Source organism: Sphaerodactylus townsendi, linkage group LG06 (genome assembly GCF_021028975.2).
Source record: "Sphaerodactylus townsendi isolate TG3544 linkage group LG06, MPM_Stown_v2.3, whole genome shotgun sequence".
NCBI classification, from domain to species: Eukaryota; Metazoa; Chordata; class Lepidosauria; order Squamata; family Sphaerodactylidae; genus Sphaerodactylus; species Sphaerodactylus townsendi.
In genome coordinates, this window is record NC_059430.1 from 11,233,868 (window position 1) to 11,245,943 (window position 12,076).

At 43.0% G+C, this 12,076-nt stretch overlaps 1 protein-coding gene across 1 annotated transcript in view; it reads left to right on the forward strand.

The window, feature by feature from the left end:
- The window catches only part of LOC125435297 (X-linked retinitis pigmentosa GTPase regulator-like), a 74,042-nt gene that overhangs the window by 5,870 nt on the left and 56,096 nt on the right, over nt 1–12,076 (forward strand). The window contains 5 exon segments of the mRNA XM_048501486.1: nt 1,019–1,058; nt 3,145–3,268; nt 3,705–3,750; nt 4,570–4,650; nt 10,375–10,474. Coding sequence (XP_048357443.1) covers nt 1,019–1,058; nt 3,145–3,268; nt 3,705–3,750; nt 4,570–4,650; nt 10,375–10,474 — 391 coding nt within the window.

Below are 12,076 nucleotides of genomic sequence, written 5' to 3' on the forward strand. Positions count from 1 at the left end.
TCCAGTGAGAAGGGAATGTTTGAGTGGGGTATGTATTGTCCATGTCCCAGGGTGGGGAACCAATCAGTAAGTCAGGGTGGGGTGGGGAATCAGTCAGACCACGGCCACACAGCTCGGAAAACCCACAGCAACCAATCAGCATATATAGGGGTTTTTTTTCTATATTTCTAATGAAGAAATGTCTCAATTGTCTACAAATGGAATCATCTCACATGTTATTTAGTAGTACAAGCCATTATGTATGCGTAAAGTGCGTTTTTGTGGATGCTGGCAGTCAGTTGACCAGTTTTAAGTTCCTTTGTCATTGACTTGTGATGTGTGTTGTCGTGCTCATACAATCCATTCTGCATGGGCACATTAGCAATGTAGTATTTGTAATGTAACATATACATTGGCCTTTAGAATCAATTAACACAATAGAAGATGTGGGTGTTGGAAGCTATATGAAAGTAATAGAACAACAGAACAAGAATGTGGTAGTTGTATTGCTCTCTGACATGATGTACATGTGGGTGGTGGAAAGATATGCATTGGTAAACTATTTTTTAATCTTTAATTATCTATAACTGCCTGTTTTTCATCTTTAATCGTTCTTTTAAAGATATATATGTGTGTGTTTGAAATGCACTGTCCTCTGAGATCCACTTGATTAGATCTCTTCCAGCTAACGTCCTATTTATTTGATTAGTGTTGTTCTGATGTTACTGTTGAGCTGATGTCCTAAGCAGTATTTCTTCCATTTCTTGCATCGTTGTTTAAGTAAAAGTGAATGTCAATCGTTTTAATTATCATTGTGCTTAAAATGAGCAAGGTACTATGCAAAACAGCTGTTTTCAAGTTAGGCACAATAAAATATTAATAGTCTGTTGTTGTTTTCAGCAGTGAAATATGAAGATCAGCTGCAGTGGGGAATCTGAGCTCTGTTTTTTAAAAAAATTTAAAATAAAGTCCATCTCTGCTAGAAAAATTCCAATATTATACATATTTAATTGGGCATATGTTTTTTGTTTGTTTGTAGGTTTAAAGAAAACCGTAAAGATGATGTTTGGCTTGTAGATGTGAGTACGGAGAGTATAAAAGAACCTGAACCGAGTCTTGATTAAAAATAAACTTTGCAATTCATCCTTAACTCTCTGGGAAAGCTTAAAAAAATGCCCATACAAATTCTTTTTGTGTATGCATGTGTGTGAAGTACCATCAAGTCACAGTTGACTTATAGTGACCCTCTGGTGGGGTTTCCAAGGCAAGTGATAAAGCAGAGGTTGTTTGCCATTTCCTTTGTTTGCAGGGTCTTTCTTCCAAGTACTAACCCAGTTTAGCTTCTGAGATCTGATGAGATTGGGCTATACCAGGGGTCGGCAACCTTTACCACCCAAAGAGCCATTTGGACCTGTTTTCCACGGCCCCGAAGATCTACTGAGCCAGAGAGGCGGCTCCACACGGAGCTGCCTCCGGTTCGGCCCCTCCACTCACCTTTCCTTTCAGCACTGGGAGGCGAAGGCGCCGGGCAGGGAAACCCCCTTTGCCCGACGCCTGCTCCGTGGGGCAGAGGGGGGGTGGTGGCTGCGGGGATGGCAGAGGGGGGATGGCGGCTGCTCTGGAGGGACACGCCCACACTGCCCTCTGACCTCCAGGCCATGCGGAGCCATAGTATAAGGCTGAAAGAGCTGCATGTGGCTCTGGAGCCACGCGTTGCAGACCCCTGGGCTATACTATACCATTCCACATCCCTGTATTGTTTTTACTGTACATTATATTATTGTGGACTGCAGAGTTGGGATCCAACTAGTTCTCACCACTTCTCTAGAAGTGGTTACTAATTTTTTCTGAGTGCCGAGAAAAGGTTACTAAAGCAACCTCCCTGCCCAATAGGGACTGTAGGTGCGTGTGTGTGGCGGCGCCACTGTTTGAATCCCACCACCATCGGAACCTGTTAATAAAATTTTTGGGTCCCACCACTGGTGGACTGGCTGAACTGTCTTAATTGTGGCAATCTAGAAATTAACTTGATAATTAGTTGAACTTTTGTCTTGCACATATATTGTGTTGCAGAAGACATAATGAAAGGGCAACTGCTCTTAATTTGAAAATAAAAAGCAATATTTTGAGAGACAAGTAAATGAATGTATCTTTAGCTAGTTGTAATGCTAAATTTGTTGTAAAAACTTGTTCAAATGCTTTTTTATTTTCATAAATGTTCTTTGATCAGTATGTATTTTTAAAGGTCAGGCCTACAAAGTGTGTTTTTATGTACAATACAACTAATGGAGCTGCTAATTAGGACAATCGACACATATTTGAAAAGAAGTCTATGCCCAAGAAGACAAAAATGCCTCTTGTTAACTGGCATCTAACAGAAGAATAGAAAATAAATGTTTCTGTATTCAGCAGACTGAATGATGGAACCTGAGGGCATAACCCAGCTGTAGTGAGATAGTGTTAGGTGCTATTCCAGGAATAATCCTGAAGTAATTGTGAATAATCCTGTAGAGCAGCAGCGTGGAGCTCTAAGCCATTACAGTCAGAATGTTAGATGTATCAATAGTGCCGTTAAAGTACAAGTTCCTCATTTTTTTAAAAAAAAGTGTGGTAATGCTACTGGTAGAGCTGGTATGGCGAAGAACAAAGAAAGTACTCAGGCTTGTGTAAAAGCTTCAATACAGAACGTTAGAAGTCTTATATAGAAAAGTTGGCTGAGGGAGTAGATTCCACATTTAGTGATTCAGAAAAAGATAAAAGGGAAAAATCACTGTCTTTGCACCATAAGGTAGTCTTTTACACATATTTTGCAGGCAAAAATACTTGTGTGCATGACAGTGTGATTGCCAGAGATATAGATACAAATTTGTTTCAAGAATGTTAGTCTATCCAGCTTGTAGGAGAAGATGACTGGGTTTATTTAACTAAAGACCTGAATCTTCTGCTTTGATGAAACTTCATTAATGTTGCCATAATTTGCCTTCTGCTTTGCTAGGGAAACAAGATTTTATTCTTTTTAGTTCCTGCTAGTTTTCTTAAGCAGTTAAATACGGAAGTTGAATTTGCAGAAGACTAATGGAAGCTGTTTCATGTTCAGGTTACAAATGTATGTATGACAGATTCCTTAGAGATTCCACATCCTGCCTGTTTTTGACTTGTTCTTAGTTTTATGCACCTTGGTGTGGTCACTGCAAGAAACTGGAGCCAGTATGGAATGAAGTTGGTAAAGAGATGAAAAGCATTGGGTCTCCTGTTAAAGTTGGAAAAATGGATGCAACTTCATATTCTGGTAAGTTCAGGGAATAGTCTTTATTCTCTCTATCATTATTAATAACTGTTAGACATTTAACTCTGTCCAAAATATAAACATAATGGAAGTTAACAACACAGTGAAAGAACTGGCAAGACCTCTAGCCTTAGGAAATGTTTATTCCTTCCTTCCTTCCTTACTTCCTTACTTCATTCATTCATTATGCTTATATCCCACCAAATCTCCCATATGACTCAGGGAAGCTCATATATCAAAATTTAAATTATATTATCTAATAACCTCTTCCTCTAGAAATAGGATTATGAGAGTAGCCATTTTAAAATATAGAATGTTTAAAACTGTGTACTATGTTAGCATTCAGAAAGCATACCAGTAAAATGTGTTGGGATGTTTGAACAAGGGCAGAGAAAGTGATATCTTTTTGAATTCTAAATTTCATCCTTGTTTTCTGTAGGCATTGCCTCTGAGTTTGGAGTTCGAGGCTATCCAACAATTAAGCTGTAAGTTTAGCTTTCTGGAATTTTGTATGAAAATTTTGTATGAAAATGCTAGTGGGTTATCTCACTACAGTTTTAAAACTCCTACGCTTTTGGGGTTGTAACTGACTCAAGTGGCACATGCTTCTTCATACTTCTTGTATTTTTGTATGCTAAAGTGCTTGATCATTCTGTTATGTTCAAGCCCCCTTTCCCACTGTCTGCAGAGTTTTTTCTGTTGATGGTTTTATGTATGCATTTTTAATTTGTGGTTTGGGCCGCTTCCGCACAGCCACGATGTGGGTTGGGTTGGCGTACATGACACACGATCGTGCGAACGGTCCCAGAAACTACCGGGACGACGGCGCCACCCTGCGCCGTCGCCCGATTGACTTACCTTCTCTGCAACTGTCTGGCGCGTCGCCGAGATCAGGGGACATGCCCCCCCCGGCCTTCGCGACCGCTCTGGAGTCGCAGGGCAGGCTCTGAACTTCCCTACGGCTCGGCGACGCACCGGACGATAAGCAGAAGAAAGGTAGATCAACTCGAGAACGAGGAGGGATAAGCCTTCCAGCCGCTGCCGTTCACCGCGGCAGCAGCTTCGAAAGCATGCGTTTTTCAAAAACCAGCTGAGAGGGAAAATGTTTCTATTTTTTGAAAGAATTTGCATTTTATAGTAAGAAACTGATTGCTATCTGTATCTTTATCCACTGATTACTTCTTGTGGATGAGATCACATTTATCTCTCCTTGAATGTAACACTTGTAACACTTGCAATACTCAGCCAGTCCATATTGTAATTGGGACTTAACCAATCAAGATGTCTAACTATCTTTTATTTAGATTGAAAGGCGACTTGGCGTACAATTATAGAGGATCTAGGACCAAAGATGACATTATTGAGTTTGCAAACAGAGTAGCGGGGTAAGTATTTACGGATTCTGTCCTGTTCTGGGGAGGAGGTGTTGTGTTGGTAAATTCAGGGTGTGGGAGGGATAAGGGTAAGTCAGCTCCAGTCTCCACTGTAATAGAGTGCCAGTGGCGTTCCTGCCTAGGGACAGGGGGTACCCTATGTCCCCGGGCGCCCCTCATTTGGTCACGTGGGGGGCGCCAACATTTCAGGGACGTTTGTGGTTTTTTAAAAATTTTAAGTGTTTTTTCATGTTCCGGCCTGCAGGGGGCGCATTTCTAAGGCTAGCAACACCAAAATTTCAGAATTGCAATAAAGGGAGCTGTCCTGATGATACCACCCTAGGGTAGTGATGTTTGGTTCAGGGAAAGCCCCCCCCCCCCAATTCCAGAAGCAAAGCTCACCAAGCTTGGATGCTATTACCAGGAGACCCTCCTGGAGCCACCTTGAAAGTCTGGAGCCTCTATCTTCAAAAATGTGCAGCCTGCCTCAGAAATTCCTCATTAGCTACAATGGAGCAAAGTCACTGCAAAACAAAGAATCTTGGGCAAATTTCTTGGGGTGCCTGGAAGGGGTGTATTTTTAAAGCTAGTGACACCAAAATTTCAGGGTACCATCTGTTAACTATTCCTATGATGCTACCCAAGTTTGGTGAAGTTATGTTCAGGGGGACCAAAGTTATGGTCCCTCAAATGGGTAGCCCCATCTCAGGTTAGCTCCCATTGAAAACAATGGGGATGGGGGCATTCCATTTGGGTGTCCATAACTTTTCTGCCCCTAAGCCAAACATCACTAAACTCAGGTGGTATCATCAGAGCAGTCTCTGGATGATGCCCTGAAATCATGGCGCTGCTAGCTTTAAAAATGCACTCCCTGCAGGCCGAAAAAACACCAAAAATACCCCCCCCCAACCCCAAATACCTTGCATTCGCATTTGTTCATATTTGGGCAGGACATAATCGGACAATTTTTGTCCGAATGTGCCCAAATTTGCCCAGATTCCAGCCGAATTTGCTATTTGTTTCATCTGAATCTCCAACCCTCAAAAGTGATGCTGTTTCAGGGTGGGGGAGAATCCACCCCCAAACAGCATCACTTTCAATTTTGTTTTAACCGGGGACCCCAGATTCTCCCTTTAAGGTAGGTTTAAAAGAAGAATCTGAGCTCACTAGTTTAAACACCAATGAAAGTGATGCTGTTTGGGGGGTGGATTCCACTGGAGGTGTTTTGTGAGAGATGATGCTGACATTTGTTTGGTAAATGTTTTGCTGGGGGTGATTTGTGAGAGATTTACATGCTTAATACCCACTTGCACTGGCTTGGAGTTGTTTCTCAGGCTAACAACCTACCTCATAGGGTTGTTGTGATTAGGAAATTAGGAAAAGAGTTGGTGGGGAGAGAGCCATGTATGTTTTGATGGGAGTGGGAGGTGTTTTGTGAGCTGGTACAAAAAATCATTGTTTGGTCATGGGGGGGTGGGGGTGGCAGCCCATATGCCGGGCAGGGAGGGGGGCGCCAAACTCAGGTTTTGTCCCCGGGCGCCAGTTTGCCTAGGTATGCCCCTGTAGAGTGCTCATTGGTAAAAATATCATTTGTTATTAGGAAAGCACAAATGGGGAGCCATGTAGAGGTGGGATCATAAGAACATAAGAAAGAACCTGCTGGATCAGACCAGAGTCCATCTAGTCCAGCTCTCTGCTACTCGCAGTGGCCCACCAGGTGCTTTTGGGAGCTCACATGCAGGATGTGAAAGCAATGGCCTTCTGCGGCTGTTGCTCCCGAGCACCTGGACTGTTAAGGCATTTGCAATCTCAATTTGCAATCTCAAACTGGATCCAATCAGTTCTCACCACTTCTCTAGAAGTGGTTACTTTTTTCTGAGAAGGGGGTCCTAAAGCAACCTCCCTGCCCAATAGGGACTGGAGGTGTGTGTGTGCGGCGACGCCACTGTTTGAATCCCACCACCATCGGAACCTGTTATTAAAATGTTTGGATCCCACCACTGGAGCCATGGGAATAGGAACCCTCCCCCTCAGGTCCACACTTCCTGTTATTTTACTCACCCCACCACCTCATTCTTTTCCTTCCCACCCTGACTCTTCCAGTTCACCTCCTACCTATTATCATGTTGTTCCCCCTTCCCTGCTAGATCCTGTGTCCATCACCAGCCAGGTAGTGGGATTGGGCTGGAGTTGGAGCAAGAAGAATGCTGGATGCACTTTCTGATTCAACAACAACAACAAGAACCTTTATTGGGATAACAACATTATATACACAGATCCACTTAACCAAGTAGAGGGAAACTAAAATAAATGTACAGGTAGAGAAGGCTGATGTTCAGGATTTGCTCCTAAAGCGCTGTTTTATATACAAATCCAAAAATTTGGTGACTGCATCGTTTGCATCACCACTGGAGCTGTCCAACAGAAAGGTAATCTTTTGCAAGTCAGATGCATACTCTTTTTTGGGTAGCAGAGGTGACAAGTATTTGACTCTGGGTCCTGTGTAAAGTGGACAATAAAGTAAAATATGGTCTATAGAGTCAACACAATTCCCGTTGCCTATGCATAGCCTTTGACTGTGAGGGGTTTTAGTGAATCTCCCTGTTGATACGGCTGATGGAAGGGCATTGCAACGGGCCAACATCATTGCTCTACGGAGCCTGGGCACGGTTATCTGGTGCAGGTATTGAGCCCCCTTATTACCAATGTAGGTGATACCTAGAGCTAAAGGAGAGCAAGTCCTGGAAGCCTTTTCGAGTAGGATCTGATGTTCCTGGTCAAACAGCCTTCTCCTCAGAAGTTGGAAGGTCTCTTTAGATGGTAGCATGGCCAGATAATCCAAAGAATAGCCTAATTTGTTAATTTTTGTTTCTATAATGCCCCACCATTCCGAGTGACAGGAAGTCTTGAGGGCTTTATATGACAAGGAGGCTGCATCGCGGTTGAAACAGATGCGCAGCCAATATTTGAGCGTGGCAAGCCATGCTCTTGTCTCTAAGAGATGTTGCCCAGTTTCGAGGCACAGGGTGGTGTAAGGCACGCAGTGAGGCATGCCCAAAAGTTTAAATAAAAAGCGAGTTTGTACTCGCTCAGCTGTGTTTCTGATTCAAGCTTCCCTCCTCCAGCCACTTCCTGGCAGCTGATAGGGAGGGGCTGAGCTAAGAGCAGAAAGTGTGGGAGACTTGTTTTTGCCTTCAAGCCCAGCGTTCCCCTGTCAAATAGTGGCAAGAGGGGGCAAGCTTGGGGGCAAGCTTCCTCCCAGCTGGCCCAGTTCCTCATCCTTTCTCTCTTAATATAAGCAAATATATTGGAAATGAGCAAATATGACAATGATTCAACACAAAAAAAGGTTCTATCCAATTCTCCGGGAATCTCCCGTAGTCTCTTGGGAATCTTTTCAATGCTGTTTGAAATTTTCAGTTGTTCTACATACTTCTCACCCTGAATCCATTTAACATGTTATTAACATGGCACAGTTTTGGCGATTGTAACAATTATTTAGCAAATAAATGATCAATCTTTATGATCAGTTCTTTAGAAAGGAATTTTAGAAGGAAAGATTAGGACAAACCAATCCTGAGTACATGGTGAAATCGCTACTAAATTAGGAATGTTAAGTCTTTAAGGTGTTTCTACCTAGTCTCCAGTAGTGATGCAACTATAGCATTTGGTGACTGAATTGGTAAGAGCAGGTAGGATGATGTAACAGTTGTTAATCATTCTTAAGGGGTTTTTTTTAGAAAAACACCTATCAATGTTTATTTTCTTTCAATTCTTAGTTTTCTGAGTCAACAAAAACACATCTTTGGTTTTTGATAAAGCCTACTGGTATTGTTTCTTAAGCATTTCTGACTCCTGAAATCTCTGGCTCATTCCGCACATGCAGAATAATGCACTTTCAAACTGCTTTCAGTTCTCTTTAAAGCTGTGCGGAATGGCAAAATCCACTTGCAAACAGTTGTGAAAGTGGTTTGAAAACGCATTATTTTGCGTGTGCGGAAGGGGCCTCTGTCTTTCAGTTTAAGTAACAGAAACCTTTAATGGCATTCAGATAACAACAAACATACTTTCAAAAATACAAATTTATAGAAGAGCATATTACAAAATAGGGATCTCAATAGAGGTGCCAGGAACTCCTCCCTAGCTGCATTATATAAAGGACAATAGCATAGGATATGATGAACTCGCTCTTCACATTTCATGCTACAAATGTAAAGCCTTTCATGGCATGGTATTTTCAGCTCCCTACCAGATCTCTGGAAAGATGGTGTAACCTCAGCTTGTGGGTTCTGTGGGTCAGAACTTGGAATGAGTTTGCAACAACAAATTTTAAAAACAAAATGGTTTACTTAACATATAACATCAAATATCAACATTTAACATCACACTTCAAGGTCCTGTTCAGTTTTCATTTCAAGTCCTTCTAGTTACAGTCTTGTAATGCCAAGTCCATTTCTTCCTGCAAGTGGGTTGGCTCCTGAAGACTCCATGGGCTTGGTGAACAGGATTCAACATGATGAAAGTTTCCAGGAGAATTCTCACTCATTGCAACCACAAAAACCCTGAAACAATAAACTCCAACATTTACAACATAGCAAAAATAAACAACTACCTTCCCACTAGTTCCCAACAACATTGCAGTTACCTTAACAAGGTGTTAAGGGTTTATACAAATCAAGGTCCGAGTCTGGTAGCCTTGTCTCCTCCAAATTACATGAGCTCTGCAGCCTCCTGCTGCTTTGAGTCTCCACCCCTTTCTGGGTCAACCCATTCTGAGCATGGGGGTTACAATGGCATGATGTTACATCTTGCCAAGGAGACTGTACATCAGAGTTTGGGTTCAGGAAGTTAATATAAATAGTTGAATATATTTGTTTTCCCCAAAGAAATGCCAAGATACAAAGGCAAGCAGAATCTACTAGCCTGATCAGTCAGACTTTGATACTCTGAATCATAGAGTTTGTCTCTGATTCTGCTAAATACCTCATTAGAGGACAGCATAACTAAGGAGTCTACCGGAAGTCCCATCCTTCCTAGTTGGCCCTCAGTATGGGTCCACCATTCTGAGGAATGCAGTATAGTTAGGGCCTGGTATGAAAGACTTCCACTCTCACAGGTGAAACAGAGGCAGGTCCAGTGTTTAAAGGTGATGCACCAGGCCCAGGAATGCCTGCGCCATCTGGGCAACCAGACTCACTGGTCACAAGACCCCCGTGACTCACGGGTCACAAGATGTCCTGGACGAAGGGACAAAAGGTGCATACCCCCAGGTACGGATTAGGCCCAGACAGGAACGTTTCCTCCCACACGTCCGCAGCCCCTATGAGTCATGTGTTGTGCAACATTCTCCTGCTCTCCCGCCTTCCCAAGAAACCCTAATAAAAGGTGCCAGGGACCGCCAGCTCGGCAGAGTAGCCAGATCCACGGATCACGCTATATCGCCACTGGCTTCTCTCCACCGGATGATATCGCTGCGTCTCGCCTATTCCTTGCGTCGCCCGTAACGACTTCAGCACATGGTTAGTTCTGCGAGTAGTTAACTCAGAAAATAAAGTCAAGAAACTGATCAGTGCAGATCCATCTATTGTGTGTTTGTATATGTATACTATCTTTTCCCCGTATCCTTTTTTGTTGTGTTGTTACAATCTTTTGTGAAAAAAATAATAAACTTTATTTTTAAAAAAGAAACTGATTTATTTTTCTTCTTATGTTGGCCCGTTTATTTTTGTTCTGCAGGCCTATTATTCGACCTCTCCCCAGCCAGCAGATGTTTGAACATGTGCAGAAGAGGCACCGGGTACTTTTTGTGTATGTTGGTGGGGAATCTCCATTAAAGGTTTGAAACTTTGCTCAATGCGTATATATGTATTTTCCCCCTTTTGCTCATTACAGGAGAAGTTTGCCTCCTGAAGATGCCCTACTAGCCAGCACTTCAGACCTAAATACTTTTTGACACGTACTTGTAAATGTTAAAAATTGCAACTTCAGAATGGCTGAGATCACAGTAAGTTCAGAGGATAGAGATGGATACGTTTCATGATGAGATGCAAAAGAAAAAGCCAAGTTGCCACTAAGATTTTTGAGAAAGAAGACCTTCCAAACAGATTTGGAAAGATTAGTCTAGCAGATTCTGAGTCAAGATGCCAGAATACAATTTGTAACAAGAAAGAGAAGACTTGCCTTGGAATATTTGTAATAATTTTAGAATTGTAGGCTTTTGCGAGGAATTGGGAAACTGGAGAACTACATTGGTATAGACCAAGGCCCTTTCTGCACGGGCTGTTTACAGCGCCCTAGGGATGGCAAAAATGCTGTCCCTAGGGAGCTGTTCGCATGGAGGGCACAGCTGCTTCGCAGCCGTGCCACCCTCGCCTCCCCAGTGGCATGAAGCCGCCATTTTCCCACCTCACTCCCCGAGCAAGGTTTTTGGAAAACAGCGGCTTCCAGCTGCTGCCGTACGAATGGCAGCGGCTGGAAGGCGCTATCCCCCCCCCTTTCCCGATTGAGTTACCTTCCCTGCAACCTTCCGGCGCATCGCCGAGCGGTCCAGAGCGGTCGCACAGGGCAGGGGGGCATGTCCCCTGGCCTTGGCGACGCGCCGGAAGGTCGCAGGGAAGGTAAGTCGATCGGGCGACGGCACAATGCGGCGATATCTTCCCTGTCGTTAGTGGGACCATTCGTGTGAACGGTCCCGGGGGGGTTGGGTCGGCGTCACGTACGCCGACCCAACCCCCAGCGTGGCCGTGCGGAAGCAGCCCTAGAGTCATAAATGCAAGTTTCAAACAGTGGAACAATTTAATGGATATGCTGCTTTAAACAACCTCAAAAGTAGTTTCTATAAAACCAAAGTCATCACACGTTCTACACATTACAGTCAGCAGCCAAAGCAACAAAATGTCAAGGAACTAATTTCAACCTAAGGGCCTTATAAACAGTTTTCCTTGAATCTTTTTCTGAATTGCAAGAGGAATAGGTCTTACATTATTTGGCATCCATTCTAAAGACATAAGATAATGCCTTTGACATCTTGAACAAAATTGTGAGCAGCGAAAGAATGGTAAGATGAGTTTGGGTTCTTAGGGGGGAGGCAGTTCTTCAGCTAAGTGGATTACATTTTCATTTAAAATGAAAGAGATATTCCAGAAGTTAAGGAGCTGACCTGCAGTCCACCAACACAACCCTCTGAGATCCAGAGAGAACCAAAGCTACCTTAGAAGTTGCTCTTAGTTCTAACCTTGAGAGGTGGTCAAGAAGGATACTATGATGGATGGTAGATCAATGATGGCTGATGGTACTGAATACTACCAAAAGGTCTAGAAATGTGTTTTGCCTCTATAAGAATAGCATTTTCCCTTTGAGATAAACAAATTTAGATATTATTATCTTTAAACAAAGTTAATTTTTTCCTGTAACGGTGTGAAGGAACTAAATACATATT